Source organism: Oncorhynchus clarkii, chromosome 10, assembly GCF_045791955.1.
Source record: "Oncorhynchus clarkii lewisi isolate Uvic-CL-2024 chromosome 10, UVic_Ocla_1.0, whole genome shotgun sequence".
In the NCBI taxonomy this organism is placed as follows: Eukaryota; Metazoa; Chordata; class Actinopteri; order Salmoniformes; family Salmonidae; genus Oncorhynchus; species Oncorhynchus clarkii.
In genome coordinates, this window is record NC_092156.1 from 60,829,580 (window position 1) to 60,849,762 (window position 20,183).

Below are 20,183 nucleotides of genomic sequence, written 5' to 3' on the forward strand. Positions count from 1 at the left end.
CGGCACATAGTCATGTTTATTATCCACAGTAAATCAAATACAGGAAAATAATTCATTTTCACTCTACCATAGTCCAGTGGTGGCTGGTGCTGCTAGAAACTAAGAAGGCAAGATACCGATACTGTCAGGTTTGTTCAGAGGCTTGTCAACAGGTTGGTTTTTATGTGACTTTAAAGTGCCTCACAAAAGACACAAGGTTGGTCAATCGTTGTTTCGTAATCTGACGTCAAATTTTGGCAGAAAAACTGGCCAGGCAGGTTGAGCGCACCAATGTCTGTGGTGGGGAAGCTCGTTACCAGTAAACTTTTGTGTTGTAGCCTGTGATTCACGGGACACAGCGGTGAGATGCTGAAAAAAATATTCTGCAGCCTTGTGCTTTTATGTCTCTTATCTTTCTCAGTATATTTCTGGTATCAGTTGAGATACTCAAATGTTACTGGGTCGAGTAGGAATGCTTTGCTGTCCAGTTTGAAGGATTCCCAAAGTGAAGACGGATTAATAAAATCAGGAGTTGATTATAGAGGTATCCGCTTGGAGTTAGACTTAGGGAAAGAAAATCTAACGAAGGAAAATGGTAAGTTCTGTGCTATATGACTTCGAAATATATGCAAATCTATGGATATTCGGACACTACTGTGATTACGTTTTAAAAGTAAGGTCACTGAAGACCGAAGACATTTGACAATAAGCTAGATATTTTTTTAATTATGCCATTTAATGGCACATGTATGGCATAGTAAGCTAAAAGGCTGTGGTTGACGAAATGATGTGATTATTAGCTTTCATATAGCGTTATATTTCTTAAAAGGTGTCCCTTCAGAGGGCAAGAACAAGATGTACAGTGCATTCGGAAAGTATTCATACCCCTTCCCTTTTTCCACATTTTGTTACGTTACAGCCTAATTCTAAAATGGATTAAATACATTTTTTTCCTCATCAATCTACACACAATACCCCATAATCACAAAGCGAAAACAGGTTTAGACATTTTTGCAAATGTATAAAAAATAAAAACAGAAATACCTTATTTACATATGTATTCAGACGCTTTGCTATGAGAATCAACATATCAATTGATTGGACCTGATTTGGAAAGGCACACACCTGTCTACATAAGATCCCACAGTTGACAGTGCATGTCAGAGAAAAGACCAAGCAATGAGGTCGAAGGAATTGTCCATTGAGCTCCGAGACAGGATTGTGTCGAGCCACAAATCTGGTGAAGGGTACCAAAAAATGTCTGCAGTATTGAAGGTCCCCAAGAACACAGTGGCCTCCATCATTCTTGAATGGAAGAAGTTTGGAACCACCAAGACTCTTCCTAGAGCTGTCCGCCTGGCCAAACTGAGCAATCGGGGGAGAAGGATCTTGGTCAGGGAGGTGACCAAGATTCCAATGGTTACTCTGACAGAGCTCCAGAGTTCCTCTGTGGAGATGGGAGGACCTTCCAGAAGGACAACCATCTCTGCAGCACTCCACCATTCAAGCCTTTATGGTAGAGTGGCCAGACGGAAGCCACTCCTCAGTAAAAGGCACATGACAGCTCGCTTGGAGTTTGCCAAAAGGTACCTAAAGGACTCTCAGACCTTGAGAAACAAAATTCTCTAGTCTGATGAAACCAAGATTGAACTCTTTGGCCTGAATGCCAAGAGCCACATCTGGAGGAAACCTGGCACCATCCCTACAGTGAACTTTGGTGGTGGCAGCATCCTGCTGTGGGGATGTTTTTCAGAGGCAGGGACTATGAAACTAGTCAGGATCGAGGGAAATATAAACAGAACAAAGTACAGAGAGATCCTTGATGAAAACCTTCTCCAGAGCGCTCAGGACCTCAGATTGGGGCGAAGGTTCACTTTCCAACAGGACAATGACCCTAATCAAACAGCCAAGACAATGCAGGAGTGGCCACAGGACAAGTCTCTGAATGTCCTTGAGTGGCCCAGCCAAAGCCCGGACCTGAACCCGATCGAACATCTCTGGAGAGACCTGAAAATAACTTTGCAGCGAAGCTCCCCATCCAACCCGACAGAGCTTGAGAGGATCTGCAGAGAAGAATGGGAGAAACTCCCCAAATACAGGTGTGCCAAGCTTGTAGCGTCATACCCAAGAAGACTCGAGGCTGTAATCGCTGGGTCTGAATACTTATGTAAATGTGATATTTCCATTTTTTATTTTTAATACATTTTGCAAAGATTTCTAAAAACCTGTTTTTGCTTTGTCATTATAGGGTAATGTGTGTAGACTGATAAGGGGGAAAAAACGACCATTTATTTCAGAATAAGGCCGTAACGTAACAAAATGTGGAAAAAGTCAACGGGTCTGAATGCTTTCCGAATGCACTGTTGCTATTCTCTGCTTCAGATGACAGCTGACCATAAGGCCAGTCATGCCATCATACTGTAAGCCTGTGGCTGCATGCTGTATGATAAGCTGCTAAATGGATTCAGATAGCTGATATACTGAGACAGAGTGACAATCAAATAAAACAGACTGGAGATCTTACAGCTAGACACGAAGGAAATGTTCATATGAGAATACAACACAGACACACAGACACATTACAGACAGAACCCCTTCCCCTCTTTATTGCAGGACTGTAATATGTGACTTATCAACATTAGTTCATTAGACACAATTGTTCCTTTTGAATAATGGTGTAACAATTAAAACAAGTTTAAACACTTCACTTCAAAGAATCAACACTTTATCACTTCAAAATGTACAAATACGCAGTGGTGATTTTAGCATGGAAATCTTGGTGGGGCAAACTCAACCAATAGTTTTTTATGCATGCCAGCAAAGCCACTACACAACACAACACTAAACAATACATTAATTGCACTATAACGGTGACAAACAGTGCCCATAAACTGTTAGGGCCTACATAAAGCTGTCCCAACAGCAGAGCTTTCCCTTCAGCAACATGGAGTGAATCCTTACCACTGCTACACCTGATATGGCTGACTTGCTTGAATGAAGAAAGTTTATACTGACTCCTTGTGGACTTGTGTAAGTCGATAAGAACTGCATTCTCCTATAATCATGAACCATACACAAACATTATTACATTTATGTTCAGTAAATTCCTTATGTTTGTTAATTTCTCATTAACACTTAGCTCCAACTATAAGCAAGTGCAAGCAAACGAGCTGCGGCAAGGTAGGCCTATCGTTCAGCACTTTCAAAATGGACACCAACCGAAATTGTGAGTCCGTGTAACTTATTATGTGATTTGTTAAGCCACATTTTACTCCTGAACTAATTTAGGCTTGGCTAAACAAAGGGTCTGAATACTGATGCAACAAACTAGATTTGAGTTATCTTAAAAATATATAGAATATGTCTTCCACTTTGACATTACAGAGTATTTTGTGTACATTATTGACAACAAATGTCGATTAAATCCATTTGAATCCCATTTTGTAACACAATCAAATTTGAAGAAATCCAAGGGGATTAAATAATACTTGTGCAAGGCATCATTTTATTCACATTTTCTTTTGTCCAACACCTGAAACAATTTAACATTTGATTTTTCAGAAACTACAGAGACCAAAACCCAAGAATTAAAGAAATGCCCAGATCCCTCTCCACTTCTAGGTACATGGTAACATAGAAAACAATAATTGTAATTCTCTATCAATACCAATAAGTACTGATACCATTTCTAAAGGCATCAAGTCGCCACGTGAATAGATTTTAAGTTGATTTAATGTAGCTTTTCTCCTGATCTGCAGTGGGGCCTCTCAGGGTTGAGTTCTCTACGCCTGTCAGCTTGGATACAGTGAGGAAGGAGAACCCACGTCTGCAGGAAGGAGGTCGCTACAAACCACATGACTGTGTCGCCCTCCAAAAGGTTGCTCTCATCATCCCCTTCCGCCTTCGTGACGAGCACCTCAAGTTCTGGCTCTACTACCTCCATCCCATCCTTCAGCGCCAACAGCTGGACTATGGCGTCTATGTTATCAATCAGGTACAGTACAACACACATTCGGAAATGTAAAACTTAAATTGAACACTTACATTTAAACACTTGAATGAAACACTTAGGGCCTGTTTCCGGGAAACAAATTAAGCCTAATCCTGGACTAAATAACGATTACAATGGAGATTCTCCATTCAACATGCTAGTAAAACCAGAATTAGGCCTAATGTTTTTCCAGAAAACTGGCCCTTAAATGACCTAGAGCCTGATTCCGCTCTAGGTTTCTGCTTTTTTAGGGAGTTTTTCCTAGCCACTGTCATGACGTTGGCCTGGGGGGTAGGTTTATGACAGTCATAAATACCTCTTCCCCCCCTTTTTCCTCTCTCTACCCTACTGAGGTTACATTTGCAAAACCCTTGGTTAACATAGAGATTCTGGGAACATCAGAAGGTGGGGGGAAATTAACTATATTCTGGTAATCCGACCAATGGAACATATGCGGTGGTACTTAATGAATATGATGTCAGTTCGGTTGTCATCTGAGACATTCTCATCAATGATAAGATGACATAAACTCTACAGTGTAAAGTCTACACATCAGAGTTATCGGATTCACATGGAATTGTTGTTCAATTTAAATGTTTGAATAGGAAATGATTCGTGATGGGATGAAATGTGATTTTAGCTTCTAAAATGTGAGATTTGGGTTTTCATAAGATAGGGCTCTGCTCAATCAGTGGCTCGCCCCTGTGAAGGGACATGGGCTATAAAACTTTTCAAACACGCCCTCCTCTCCATTCCTATATAAGCCCTTGACGAGGACGTGAGGACGACGGTCCTATGTCAGAATGGTTCAGATAATAACTACAGAACGAAATCAACATCAGCGTGAGCTTTGGTTGCGAATGGTATGAACTTTGAATTCTTATTCACTACAGAAGTGATACCTCCTAGCCGTTGAGTTAGCAACAGCAGATGCAAACGAGGGTTAGGAAGAAACAGACAGAGTATCCCGTCTATCACACAACGACATTACTACAACGTATCCAATTGACAACCAGAGACATTCTTCAAAGGACTCGGTTGGGCAACACAGCCTTCCATCTACCACCAACCTACCGAAGCGCAGCTCAGAGTAAATATTTATTGCATTTTCCTTTTCCAAATGGGTGGTAATTTAGAATGCATAAGATACTGTATTTACGATAGCACAGTTTCTTCCCATCGTTCCTCAGTCTTCCTGCTCTTTCACTCAAACCCAGACCGTTTTCTTTTGTGTAACCAGCTGTCATATCTGTTCCACCCACTAGGGACGTTTTCCTTTATGACGTCATTTGTAATCAAGTTATGATTTAATTATGTGTATGTGTAATTCTGTGTGATTTGTTAGGTATTTAGTAAATAAATAATTAAACCCAATCTTCTATTGCTGGTTCAACTTGTTAGCCAGGGTTCGTGCAGATAACCAAGAATTTACAACTTTCAGATGAGACTGAATTAAGATGACGATTAATATTGACTGCTTTTGATGTAAAATATTACTAGGTCTTTAAGAGTTTATTCGGAAGATAACAGCTCTATAAATATTATTTTGTGGTGCCCGACTCTCTAGTTAATTACATTTACATGATTAGCTCAATCAGGTAATATTAACTACGGAGAAATTATTTTATAGAATGGCATGTCATATGACTTAATCCGGCATAGCCAAAGACACGACACCACCGTGCTTCTACATTTGCATTGCTTGCTGTTTGGGGTTTTAGGCTGGATTTCTGTATAGCACTTTGTGACATCTGCTGAATTAAAAAGTGCTTCATGAATACATTTGATTGGTTTACAGTAAGATCTTTAATCTTCATCTTGAGGATGCCTTTTACCTTCATTAGGATGGAGACAACACGTTCAACAGGGCCAAGCTGATGAACATTGGCTATGCTGAGGCCCTGAAAGAGTATGACTACGACTGCTTTGTGTTCAGTGACGTGGACATCATCCCCATGGATGACCGCAACACCTACAAATGCTTCCGCCAGCCCAGACACCTGTCTGTCTCCATGGACAAGTATGGCTTCAAGTACGTGTCAAGTCCTATCGCAGTGCCACAGTATGATGTAGACCTCAACCAAAAACCTTTATTTTGGAGTGAACTATCACTTTAAATGTTTAAAAGCTGACTCATTGTTATTTATGACCATGGTAAATGCCAGAGTGGTTGTTAATGTTTCCTCATACCTACAGTATTACCAAGGGGGAAAGGACTCGATTCAATCTGTTTCGCTGAAGCGTTTAGAGATTTAAATGCAGATTCCGCTTGAACCGACATATGCTGCTGTGAATACAGTCTCCACTAACACAGGAACATTGCTTTTAAATGTAACTCTGGCTCCAACGCAGAACTTTAGCGCTACGGATTGAATACATCCCCAACACTTCAATTCCTACCTTTGGAGGCACAGCACGACAGAACAGGAAACTATAATATATCATAACATATGACATTTAGCAAACACTTTTATCCAAAGTGACTTAGTCATGCATGCATACATTTGATTGGCCCCGAGAATCAAACCCACTATTTTGACATTGCAAGCTCCGTGCTCTACTCACTGAGCTACAGTGGACCACCAAGGGAGAGCCCGTCACGTACAACCCCTCAACCACTCAGCCATCACAGCTGCTAGTATTTCCAGTATATCTGTATATTTGATTGTCTTCGTCTCCTCCATAGGTTGCCCTATAATCAGTACTTTGGCGGTGTCTCATCGTTGAGTAAAGAGCAGATCATGAAAATCAACGGCTTTCCCAACAACTACTGGGGCTGGGGTGGTGAAGATGACGACATTTTCAACAGGTCAGAAAACGTTTAACCTCATAGACATGTAGCACATCGTAACTGTTGATCTTACTTACGTTTGCCTGCTCATAAAATCACATGATGCACACTGGATGATGTTATCAGTATCTCCGGATGACGCCATCAGAAACACATATTTCCCTTATCACTTATCTTTTCGACTACAAAACATTGACACCTGCCATCGTCACATTATGTTGACATTGCGAGGGTGCTGGAGAGGATGCTTTTTTTTTTTTAAGTGATAAAAAAACAAAACATTTTTATCAAATTCCTATCACTGGTCTGATTTCCATAGGGTGGATAACAGAAAAATGTCCATCTCTCGTCCGGACGGCGTAGTCGGAAAATGCCGGATGATCCGTCACGAGAGAGACAAAAATAACAACGACAATCCTCAGAGGTAAAGCTTTAGAACAACCGCGTTCACTAAACACGTTCCCCAACTATACTCCAAATGTTGATGACAGTTGATTATTTTGCCCTGCAGGTTCAAGAGAATAGCTCACACGTTAAAGACGATGGATACCGATGGCCTCAACTCTCTCGAGTACGAAGTTGTTGCAGTTGAAAAGCATGACCTGTTCACAAAGATTACAGTAGACGTGGGGATGCCACCCGAAGATTAAGAAGACATGGACAAAAGATGAATGAGGAAGAGATGGACAAGCAGGGCCCTGCGTGCCCGTTTGTAAATCCGGCCCTGTGAAGAAGGCAGGAACCATCTGGAATGAGGTCAAGAAAACTGCCCAGAACAGTACGAGAGATGCTTGGTAAGAGGGCAGCGCACAATCTATTTGTTGCATTAACCAATAACCTTTTGCAGAGGCTGCAGCGGTTATGATGCAAACATGATTTAGCATGAATCTTTGAGGAGGTGTCATGATATCCACCTACTAATTGGCACTTTTGTCCCTCGAGCGGCCCAATTGGCAGAGCATTGTGTAGGCGGGACGCCTTCAACTGCTTTCGCCGTAACTCGGAAAAATAAGGTCACAACTCTGAAATAACCCCCCTCCAAGTTCCAATTACAAGTGGGAAAGTCTGAGATGATTTTGATACCCAAGTTGCGACGTTTCATCTCTGACCTTTCAACTTTTCAAGGAGCAAACTTTAGGTTTACAAATACTGTATTTTTGCCCTACACTAGTGTACATCAAGCAAGGGCTTTGGGATGTAAAGGTTTCAGAGATGCTTGTTGATATTTTTGTTGATCGAATGTGTTGCCTTTCCTCCTTTAAGTTATTTTCTGTGTGTAAATCTGAACTTTAATTTAGTATTTTGTAGAAATTGGGCTATTAGAGTGTGGCTACTGTGTGAGCCATGGGAAACTCCAACAAAATGTTCAACTGTTCAAAATAAAATGACAGAGACCTCTTCTTTATTTGCCAATTGCTTTATTATCTGGTCATGATGATGTCATTTATTTGGTGATGTCAGATCCCACTAGCAACTCTCCTCCTTCATGACTAAGATGTCCATTCTGGTTTCCCTGTAGAGAAAGGAATTGTTCATGTCATGATTTATTTATTATGTCGTTGGGTATGAATTATGTTCAATATGGTTGTATTACACATTCAAATGGAATTCAATGAAACCTGCTCTCATGGAGTCTTAATTTGATCACTCTTTTGTTGCTGAGAATATTCTTGCACAGCAGGAAATGCAAACGTGTAGTGTATTTGAGTTTAAAAAAAAGGCTTCTAAAGTTTGTCATTTCAATTTAGAAATTGCAGACTTGATTTGCCCTAATGAAAAATGTGCTAACCCATACAAAAATATCCATTCATTATAATCCACATAATAATTCACATTTCCTGTTTGCTGCATTTTTTTTTCTTGCTGTAGCAAACTGGCTCAAATTAAGATCCTACATCCGTAGTATCTGTGTGTCATTATCTAGGTTTCCATCCAATTGGAGACAGATTCTAAATATTCTAAAGTCCACACAAAGAAAACAAGCACATTTCCCACCAGTGGTGTGTTTCCACCAAACGGACCCTTTTCAGATCAAATTCAGCGCTTGATGACGCAGCGCATACAAAATTTACTTTTCCGCTTACGTTTTCATGTACCGAATAAATATCTAAAGTTCAATGTGTTTCCATTGCATTTTCAACTCTACCGATAGTTATGTCACAAAAACTGTTGCGTTAAATAGCAAATGTACCTACTCTGGTCTTGGTACCTGCGCTCTAGACAACAGCTCGTAGCTAGTCTACATAAGGAGAATATTTGTATTTGTCAAACGGCAGTCAAGCATTGATCATCATGTCACCAAAATAAGACCCTCGATATGTATTGGAAAGGAGCATCAAGGTCATCTTGTACTTTCACCACCCTGTGATGTTCATCATCATTTATTTAATCTGTAGCCTAATAATCGACATGCTTTCCAGAGTTGTAGTGGGAGGACCACACACCATATCATCGCGTGACTTCAAGTTTACTCTGATATTATGGTCATTATATCAACATGTGTGCTTAATGGCATTTCCACCACCATTTCTCGCATAATTCATTACACCGACACAAAAAGAGCCCACCATGTCCAAAAATGTTACCTAAACTACCTGTTTCCATCACAGCTGTCATGTTTTTTTTTTTTTAAATAAGGTATGACTTTACTCACATAAACTGTGGATGGAAACGTGGTTCCAGAAGCACTTTAGTGGGCACAACATTACATTGGAGGAGCCTACAGAATGTGGATTTTCCCGAAATACTGGTTTGAGTCAATTCAGCCCCCTGTACTTCAGTGTTAACCTGGAGGTGTTGAGTGTTGTTTTCTGTAAACTGACTCTCACAGCTTTATAGTGATATGGTGGGACAGGGCTGTGAGAAAGGAGCAGCTGTGTACCAGAGACATCATTCCAATACTTTTTGTGTGTTTCAACTTGTCTGGAATGCCTGATGGGCAGGGTTAGCCGTTTTGGATCTAGTCTATTGCTTCCATTGTGCCAGGCAAGCTCAATCAAGCCCAGTTTTAAGAATCTGAAATGATTTCAAATGATACTTTAACCCAGGTCGGTACAGTACTCACTGTCTCTGGACACAGAGTGCACACTCGTTGGGGTAGGTGTTGCCATCGGAGCCACACACTGGAGCCAAGTTCATAGGGCAAGCCAGAATCTCCACCATGTCAACACAAGATGGCTGCAAAACAATATCACATTACTGTTAAGACCAAGAGCATGGGCAGTCGGGAGAGTGTCATGTTTCGCAATGCTGAGTTAGAAATGCATTGTGTAGAACAAGTATGAACGATATGATTGCATGTCGTGTGGAATAGGGGTCGATTGTGTCAGGCTCTACTGATTACATTTCTATCTGCTGACACTTTCTGAAGGTTTCATGACACTGAATTCACAGACTAGGGTGAAATTGTCCCTAGATGCTGATCTTGGGTTTTGCGTTTTCCCCGCTAATGGTTAAGGTTATGATTGGGGGAGGGGAAGCTGATCCTTAATGGGGGAATTTTACCCTCAGCTGAATTCACACCAGGTTGGGTTTACAAAGCAGCATTTACATTAAACATGTCAAGATCAGCCTTACCTTTCTGTAAAGTCCAGAGTTCTCTTCTTCTGCGCCTGAAGAAAACAAATAGTATGTTACAATGTTTATTCAAATCACCTCAAGAATGTTATTACAATGTCAGACCATGGAGGTTAAGGTGACATCATACACATTTAACCATCATCTCATGTACTGTACATTAAAACTGGTATATCATCTAGCCTTAATAGTTTCAACATAGTTTCATAGTCCCTTCGACTCCAGCAGGTGGCAGAATCAAGCTTTTCCCATAGTTACTGAAATACTCCACGGTTCAATCAATGCTTTCTTTGAGTATTCAATTAAATTCAATAAACTTTATTAAACCCCAAGATATCACACAGAAAACAGTTGTACTTGACCTGCAAAGGCGACGAGGAGCATCACACACAGCAGCATCACTACTTTTCCAGCCATGTTGTCAGTGGACAGACAGCGAGAGTGCTCTATCTAACAGTCTCTCAGTGGTTATTGTGAAGCAGCAGGTGTGAGAACTTTCACAGCTGACAGGAGTCGGGCTGTGTCCCAAATAGCACCCTATCCCCTATAATATAGTGCACTATATTAGTCCTATCAACCCTGGTCAAACCCTAGTCAAATGTAGTGCCCTATATAAGGAGTAGGGTGCCATTTGAGACACAAATGGACTTTACTCTGCAGAAGATGATGAAATACACATTGAAGTGCTGTAGTTTTACATTTCTATGAATTCACATTAGAGTTTTCTAGCTAATTGTGGAGGGCCTGGGTGATATCCTGAACCTTTTTTTTCAGTTAATTGTTGTAGTTACACTTTACATGTACCACAGGAAGGCTTCAACTCTGAAATAACCCCTTAAATTACCATCCTTGTTGTGGGAAAGTCTGAGATGATTTTGATACCCAAGTTTACGAGTTGTGAAGTATCATCTCTGACCTTTCACCTTTTCAAGGAGCATTTGAAGACAGCATTACTTTTAGTTTACCAATACTGGGTTATTTTTCTACATCAAACAAGGGCTATGGAATGTAAAGTTCTCAGACCTGGAGATATATCATATTTCGTGAACTTAAATTGTATGTATTTTTTGTTGTTATTGAATGTCTATTGGGCTATACGCTTTGTATTAAAGTGTGGTGTTTTTGTAATGTGTGAGCCATAGGACACTCCCATAGAATAAACTGAGGTCACTTTCTTTATTTCCAATTAATTTATTATCTGGTCATGATGATGTCATTTGTTTGGTGATGTCAGACCCCCCTAGCAGCTCCCTTGTCTGACGACTCATCTTTCATTTAATTCCGCTGCTCTATCGATCTCTCCATACATCAGTCTGAACCTGCTATCCTAGAAGTCCTTTGTGCTCACGTCAAAATGGCCTGATTCGTGATTCGTGTAAGCCGGCTCTGGACAAACCCAATGGTTTCTGGGACCAATCAGAACCGGTTTGAATGTGTTCGCATTCCAGAAGTCGTCAGGGAGGAAGCATATCCAGTCTCAACGTGGAGAAGAAACGTTAATGGCTGTGGCGTTTGGCCGGAGCGATGTGGATTGGTAGCCAGTCAAGCACTTCCTCCCACGCTCATGATCGAAATGTCCATTCCGGTTTCCCTGCAAAGAGACAAATGGAATTGCTGGAATTCAATGAAACCTACTCTCATAGGAGGGAAATCAACACAGTGTATGCCAAACATTAGAAACACGTTCCTAATATTGAGTTGCACCCCCCTTGCCCACTATGCCCCTTAGAACAACCTCAATCCGTCGGGGGATGGACTCTACAAGGTGTTGAAAGCGTTCCACAGGGATGCTGGGCCATGTTATCTCCAGTGCTTCCAAAAGTTGTGTCAAGTTGGCTGGATGTACTTTACGGTGGACCATTCTTGATAGACACAGGAAACTGTTGAGAGCGGCGTTGCAGTTATTCACACAAACCGGTGCGGCCTGGCACCTACTACCATGCTCAAAGGCGCATACATTTTCTGTCTTGCCCATTCACCCTCTTTTTAAAATTGATTTTACCTTTATTTAACCAGGCAAGTCAGTTAAGAACAAATTCTTATTTTCAATGATGGCCTAGGAACAGTGGGTTAACTGCCTGGAGCATCACACACAGCAGCAGAATGAAAGGGGCTGAATGACAGATTTGTACCTTGTCAGCTCGGGGATTACTAGTTACTAGTCCAACGCTCTAACCACTAGCGGAATTACTTTGGCTTCCCTCCAGGCCTGAGGACAAAGACTTTCCTCTAGGTTCAGATTAAAGAAATGACTGATATGAGTGGCTATAGAGTCAACTACCATCCTCAGTATGTAACGGTCTTCTTGATGAGAAGGAGAGTCGGACCAAAATGCAGCGTGTGGTTTACGATCCATGTTTATTAATAATACGAAACACGAATCTCCAATACAATACTACAAAACAAAACGTAACGAACGTAACGAAAACCTAAACAGCCTATCTGGTGAAAAACACATAGACAGGAACACATAGAATACCCACTCAGATCACACCCTGACCAATCAAAACATAGAAAATACAAAGTAAACTATGGTCAGGGCGTGACACAGTAACTTTCCATCTAAGTTGTCAATTCCAGGAGGTTATCGTTAACAATAATTTTTCCACCTCTCCCACACTAACTTTACAAAATTACACTGCTTTTCTTTCATTATTGTTTTTTTTATGCGTGAATATAATTGCCCACTTTGCCAATGAAATAATAATTAAAATAATTGGCAACATCAAATGGTTTTGTGATGAATAAGCCCATCTGATTCGATGAAAGATGGAATTGAATTTGTCTTATGTTACATAATGCTGAGTTAGAAATGCATTCTGTAGAACAAGTAGGATATTATTGCATGTCATATTGAATAAGGACTGATTGTGTCAGGATATTGTGTTTTGTGTTTTTCCCGATTAATGATTAAAGGGCAATTCCGCCACTTTTCAACCTCGTTTCATTATCTCCAGCACCATACCAGGGTGTATACAGTATGTGAAAACAGCACATTGTGATTTTCAAAGCCTTCTATGAATTATGAAGTCTTTATATGGTTTTTAAAATTACATAAATTCTTCCAAATTCACAAAAAGTAACTTTAGCTTATGAAGATTATCTCATACAACAAAATAAAAAAAGATCTCCTAAACTTGTGTTAACCACAGACCTTATTTTCGGCATTTATCCAAAAACCATACAAAAACCAGTATAGGGGACAGTGGCACAGCATTGTCCAGTTACCTCAGTGATGGCACAAAACCATATCAGCCACACCCACAATTTATAGAACTGCAAACTCTTGCCAACACTGTTAACGTTTCAAGAGAAATGGTTTCGCAATTTCTCCTGGCTACATTATAATCCACCAATAAAAGGAGTGTTGTTTTCACTGTAGCCAAGAGTTTTATAGCCAACCATAATTTGGCCAAAGAGCAGATGCTGCCTTCATTAGTGCAGGATTTAGGAACTGGAGAAAAGCCATTGTAAAATTCACAGCACATCAAAACTGCCAAACCCACCGCCACTTTGTAACTTTAACAGCACACCAGCTAAAACCAATCAGTGCCCAGTTATCCAGCGTGTGGGGTAAACAGCAGCAGGACGCAAGGCATTGCTTGATGAAAATTGTTAGTTCGGTGCAGCATGTAGCAAGACAGCGACAAGCCGTTAGAGGCCACACGGATGACAGTGGGAATTTATAACAGCTTTTGAAACTTAGGGCAGAGGAGAATGATCCCATTTTGCTGAAGTGGTTAACAGAGTGTACCACAATATAAAGCACAGAATGAAAGCACAGAATGAAATTCTGAACATCATGACCAATACAGTCATTCGAGGCATTGCAGCTGAGATTAGGTCTCTTCCGATTGTACAATTGTCAGTAATTGTTGATGGTACTAAAGATGTCTCTGGCGCTGAACAGGAGAGTGTCGGCCTGCGTTATGTTGACCATGACCTTGTCCCTCACGAGGAGTTTATTGAGCTATACAGGGTGTTGGAGAGAACAGGCGAGGGCATTGCGAAAGTGGCAACTGTGTTGTTGAGGCTCAATTGGCCCATGTCTGGCTTGCGTGGGCAGAGTTACGATGGTGCCTCAAACATGGCAGGAAAGTGCACAGGCAATTGTGAGGAGGCAGCAGCCATTGGCCCACTACGTGCATTGTGGAGCACACTAAATCTGATTACACAGGCTAGCTGCCCAGCCTCCACACTGATCCGGAATTCCCTTTCTTGAGTCCATCAGTTATGTGTCCTCTATTGACAGTCAGGAAAGTTTAAGAACATGTTTGAATCAATTGCCACGTCCGAAGATACACACCTGACCACCCTGAAACCCCTATGTCCAACAGGGTTAACTGTGTGGAATACTGCTATTAGAGCTGTGCTAGGGCAGTAATATCGGGTACTAAGCAGCCTAAAGGAGATGGAATAAACTGCATCCAAGACAGCTTCAACTGCCAGTGGCTTATTTGATCACTTCAGCAAAGGCAAGACCGTGTTGGGCCTCACACTTGCTTCTGCTGTTCTTGGAGAGCTTGAATACCTAAACATTTCACTCCAGAAGAAATCTCAGACTGTCTCTGGTGTGCTGTCCTCGGGTTGCAACACTCACTACCGAGTTCCAAACTGCCTCTGGAAGCAACATCAGCACAATAACTGTTTGTCAGAAGCTTCATGAAATGGATTTTCATGGCCGAGCAGCCGTATACAAGTCTAAGATTACCATGCGCAATGCCAAGGGTCGGCGGATGCCAGGAGAATGCTACCTGTCCGAATGCATAGTGGCAACTGTAAAGTTTGGTGGAGGAGGAATAATGGTCTGGGAATTTTCATGGCTCGGGCTAGGCTCCTTAGATCCAGTGAAGGGAAATCTTAAAGCTACAGCATACACTGACATTCTAGACGATTCTGTGCTTCCAACTTTGTGGCAACAGTTCGGGGAAGGCCTTCTCCTGTTTCAGCATGACAATGCCCCCATGCACAAAGCCAGGTCCATACAGAAATGGTTTGTCGAGATCAGTGTGGAAGAACTTGACTGGCCTGCACAGAGCCTTGACCTCAACCCCATCGAAGCCCTTTGGGATGATCTGGAACTGCGAGCCAGGCCTAATCGCCCAACATCAGTGCCCAACCTTACTAATGCCCTTTTGGCTGAATGGAAGAACGTCCCTGCAGCAATGTTTCAACATCTAGTGGTAAGCATTCCCAGAATGAGATGTTCAACAAGCAGGTGTCCACATACTTTTGGTCATGTAGTGTAAATGTCAAAACAGTGCAAACTGGCGCTAACCAGAATAGAAAGACGAGTGGGAGACCCTGGAGAACATATGAAATCTAGTGGTTCTTTTTAACATGAGTCTTCAATATTCCCAGGTAAGAAGTTTTAGGTTGTAGTTATTATAGGAATTATAGGACTATTTCTCTCTATACCATTTGTATTTCATTAACCTTTGACTATTGGATGTTCTTATAGGCACTTTAGTATTGCCAGTGTAACAGTATAGCTTCGGTCCATCTCCTCACTCCTACCTGGGCTCGAACCAGGAACACAACGACAACAGCCACCCTCGAAGCAGCGTTACCCATCGCTCCACAAAAGCCACGGCTCTTGCAGAGCAAGGGGAACAACCACTCCAAGTCTCAGAGCGAGTGACGTTTGAAAGCTATTAGAGCGCACCCCGTTAACTAGCTAGCCATTTCACATCGGTTACACCAGCCTAATCTCGGGAGTTGATAGGCTTGAAGTCATAAACAGCTGCTGGCAAAAGCACGAAAGTGCTGTTTGAATGAATGCTTACGAGCCTGCTGCTGCCTACCATCGCTCAGTCAGACTGCTCTATCAAATCATAGATTTAGTTATAACATGATAACACACAGAAATACGAGCCTTAGGTCATTAATATGGTCAAATCCGGAAACTATCATCTCGAAAACAAGACGTTTATTCTTTCAGTGAAATACGGAACCGTTCTGTATTTTATCTAACGGGTGGCATCCATAAGTCTAAATATTCCTGTTACATTGCACAACCTTCAATGTTATGTCATAATTACGTAACATTCTGCCAAATTAGGCGGCCCAAACTGTTGCATATACACTGACTCTGCATGCAATGAACGCAAGAGTGTCACAAATATTACCGAAGGTGACTCCCCTTCTTGTTCGGGTGGCGATCGGCGGTTGTCGTCGCCGGTCTACTAGCTGCCACCGATCCTTTGTTCTGTGTTCGTTTGGTTTTGTCTAATTGGTTTCACCTGTTCCTTGTTTGGTTGTTAGGGTGGGGTTATTTAAGTTCGTTCAGCCCACTTCTGTTTGTGCGGGCTTGTTCATCTGTATGTGTTAGAGTGGTTAGTGTTTTCATTTGGGTTTCTCGCTGTCCTCTTATTTTTCACGATAGGGTACTTTTGTTCTGTAGTTATACCTGGTTTGGTATACTATTTTTGTTCCTGTGATTATTTCTGGACATTAAAGCGTGTTTTTCCCGCATCCTTTGCTCTCTGCGCCTGACTCCACACCTATTCACTCATTGAGCGTTACAAAGAGAAGTGACACAATTTCACCCGGTTAATATTGCCTGCTAACCTGGATTTATTTTAACTAAATATGCAGGTTTAAAAATATATACTTCTGTGTGTTGATTTTAAGAAAGGCATTGATGTTTATGGTTAGGTACACATTGGAGCAACGATACGCACCGCATCGCTTAAATGCAACGCAGGACACGCTAAATAAACTAGTAGTATCATCAACCATGTGTAGTTAACTAGTGATTATGATTGATTGATTTATTGTTTTTTATAAGATAAGTTTAATGCTAGCTAGCAACTTACCTTGGCTTACTGCATTCGCGTAACAGGCAGTCTCCTCGTGGAGTGCAATGAGAGGCAGGTGGTTAGAGCGTTGGACTAGTTAACTGTAAGGTTGCAAGATTGAATCCCCCGAGCTGACAAGGTAAAAAATCTGTCATTCTACCCCTGAACGAGGCAGTTAACCCACCGTTCCTAGGCTGTCATTGAAAATAAGAATGTGTTCTTAACTGACTTGCCTAGTTAAATAAAGATTTAAAAAATCGGCCAAATCGGTGTCCAAAAATAGCTTACCTGGTTAGATAAAGGTGAAAACTTGAAATCGGCCCTAATTAATTGGCCATTCCGATTAATCGGTCGACCTCTAGTCCAGTGTCTATATTCTTTTGCCCATCTTAATCTTTTATTTTTATTGGCCAGTCAGATATGGCTTTTTCTTTGCAACTCTGCCTAGAATGCCAGCATCCCGGAGGTGCCTCTTCACTGTTGACGTTGAGACTGGTGTTTTGCGGGTACTATTTAATAAAGCTGCCAGTTGAGGACTTGTGATTCGTCTGTTTGCGCCGTTCTGTGAAGGGAGTAGTACACAGCGTTGTATAATATCTTCAGTTTCTTGGAAATTTCTCACATGGAATGGCCTTCATTTCTCAGAATGAGAATAGACTGACGAGTTTCAGAAGAAAGTTATTTGTTTCTGGCCATTTTGAGCCTGTAATTTAATCCACAAATGCTGATGCTCCAGATACTCAACTAGCCTAAAGAAGGCCAGTTTTATTACTTCTTTAATCAGAACAACAATTTTCAGCTGTGCTAACATAATTACAAAAGGGTTTTCTAATGATCAATTAACCTTTTAAAATTATAAACTTGGATTAGCTAGCACAACGTGCCATTGGAACATAGGAGTGAGGGTTGCTGATAATGGGCCTCTGTATGCCTATGTAGATATTCCATTAAAAATCTGCTGTTTCCAGCTACAATAGTCATTTACAACATTAACAATGTCTAAACTGTTTTTCTGATCAATTTTATGTTATTTTAATTGACAAGAAATTTGTTTTTCTTTAAAAAACAAGGTCATTTCTAAGTGACCCCAAACTTTTAAATGGTAGTTTATGTGAGAATGCTGTTCATTGCCTACAGCTCAGCGTTCAACACCATAGTGCCCACAAAGCTCATCACTAAGCTAAGGACCCTGGGACTAAACACCTCCCTCAGCAACTGGATCCTGGACTTCCTGACAGGCCGCCCCCAGGTGGTAAGGGTAAGCAACAACACATCTGCCACGCTGATCCTCAACATTGGGTCCCCCATGGGGTGCGTGCTTAGCCCCTCCTGTACTCCCTGTTCACCCACAACTTCGTGGCCAAGCACCTTAAGTTTGCTGACGACACAACAGTGGTAGGCCTGATCACCGACAATGATGAGACAGCCTATAGGGAGGAGATCAGAGACCTGGCAGTGTGGTGCCAGGACAACAACCTCTCTCTCAATGTGAGCAAGACAAAGGAGCTGATCGTGGACTACAGGAAAAGGAGGGCCAAACAGGCCCCCATTAACATCGACGGGGCTGTAGTGGAGCGGGTCAAGGGTTTCAAGTTACTTGGTGTCCACATCACCAACAAACTATTATGGTCCAAACACACCAACAAAGTTGTGAAGAGGGCACAACAAAACCATTTCCCCCTCAGAAGAGTGAAAAGTTTTGGCATGGGTCCCCAGATCCTCAAGAAGTTCTACAGCTGCACCATCAACCATTGGTTGCATCACCACCTGGTATGGCAACTGATTGGCTTCTCCGCTGTGCAATCCGGTTTTCGAGCTGGTCACAGGTGCACCTCAGTCACACTCAAGGTACTAAACAATATCATAACCTCCATCGATAAAAGACAGTACTGTGCAGCCATCTTAATCAACTTGGCCAAGGCTTTCGACTCTGTCAATCACTGTATTCTTATCGGCAGACTCAACAGCCTTGGTTTCTCAAATGACTGCCTTGTGTCAAATCGTGTGTCAAATCGGAGGGCCTGTTGTCCGGGCCTCTGGCAGTCTCTATGGGGGTACCACAGGGTTCAATTCTCGGGCCAACTCTTTTCTCTGTATATATCAACAATGTTGCTCTTTCTGCGGGTGATTCCCTGATCCACCTCTACACAGACGACACCATTCTGTATACATCTGGCCCTTCTTTGGACACCATGTTAACTAACCTCCAAACGAGCTTCAATGCCATACAACATTCCTTCCGTGGCCTCCAACTGCTCTTAAACGCTAGTAAAACCAAATGCATGCTTTTCAACCGTTCGCTGCCCGCACCCGCCCGCCCGACTAGCATCACTACTCTGGATGGTTCTGACTTAGAATATGTGGACAACTACAAATACCTAGGTGTCTGGCTAGACTGTAAACTCTCCTTCCAGACTAAACATATCTAATCCAAAATTAAATCTAGTATCGGCTTCCTATATCGCAACAAAGCCTCCTTCACTCACGCCGCCAAACATACCCTCGTAAAACTGACCAATCCTCGACTTCGGCGATGTCATTTACAAAATAGCTTCCAATACTCTACTTAGCAAACTGGATGCAGTCTATCACAGTGCCACCCGTTTTGTCACCAAAGCCCCTTATACCACCCACCACTGCGACCTGTATGCTCTAGTCAGCTGGCCCTCACCACATATTCGTCGCCAGACCCACTGGCTCCAAGTCATCTATAAGTCTATGCTAGGTAAAGCTCCGCCTTATCTCAGCTCACTGGTCACGATGACAACAACCACCCGTAGCACGCGCTCCAGCATGTATATCTCACTGGTCATCCCCAAAGCCAACATCTCCTTTGGCTGCCTTTCCTTCCAGTTCTCTGCTGCCAATGACTGGAACGAATTGCAAAAATCGCTGAAGCTGGACACCTATATTTCCCTCACTAACTTTAAACATCAGCTATCTGAGCAGCTAACCGATTGCTGCAGCTGTACATAGCCCATCTGTAGATAGCCCACCTCATCCCCATATTGTTTTTATTTACTTTTCTGCTCTTTTGCACACCAGT

The 20,183-nt window shown here is 41.9% G+C and overlaps 2 protein-coding genes across 3 annotated transcripts; one reads left to right on the plus strand and one right to left on the minus strand.

Annotated features, from left to right (window-relative positions):
- Window positions 1-334: 334 nt before the first annotated feature.
- On the plus strand, window positions 335-8,162 carry LOC139418890 (beta-1,4-galactosyltransferase 1-like). Of its 2 annotated transcripts, none has more exons than XM_071168665.1 (7): window positions 335-574; window positions 3,541-3,600; window positions 3,738-3,973; window positions 5,815-6,002; window positions 6,657-6,779; window positions 7,081-7,185; window positions 7,273-8,162. In XM_071168665.1, exons 1-7 carry the CDS (start codon window positions 346-348, stop codon window positions 7,409-7,411), a joined length of 1,080 nt encoding a protein of 359 aa, XP_071024766.1. In that variant the 5' UTR covers window positions 335-345; the 3' UTR covers window positions 7,412-8,162. The 2 variants fall into 2 exon arrangements, with proteins under 2 accessions (XP_071024766.1, XP_071024767.1); XM_071168666.1 differs by lacking the exon at window positions 335-574 and adding an exon at window positions 2,347-3,159.
- LOC139418891 (serine peptidase inhibitor, Kazal type 4) lies at window positions 8,160-10,807 on the minus strand. Its single transcript, XM_071168667.1, has 4 exons — window positions 10,700-10,807; window positions 10,338-10,372; window positions 9,826-9,938; window positions 8,160-8,274 (listed from the first exon to the last, which is right to left on the minus strand). Exons 1-4 carry the CDS (start codon window positions 10,752-10,754, stop codon window positions 8,229-8,231), a joined length of 249 nt encoding a protein of 82 aa, XP_071024768.1. The 5' UTR covers window positions 10,755-10,807; the 3' UTR covers window positions 8,160-8,228.
- Window positions 10,808-20,183: the final 9,376 nt, after the last annotated feature.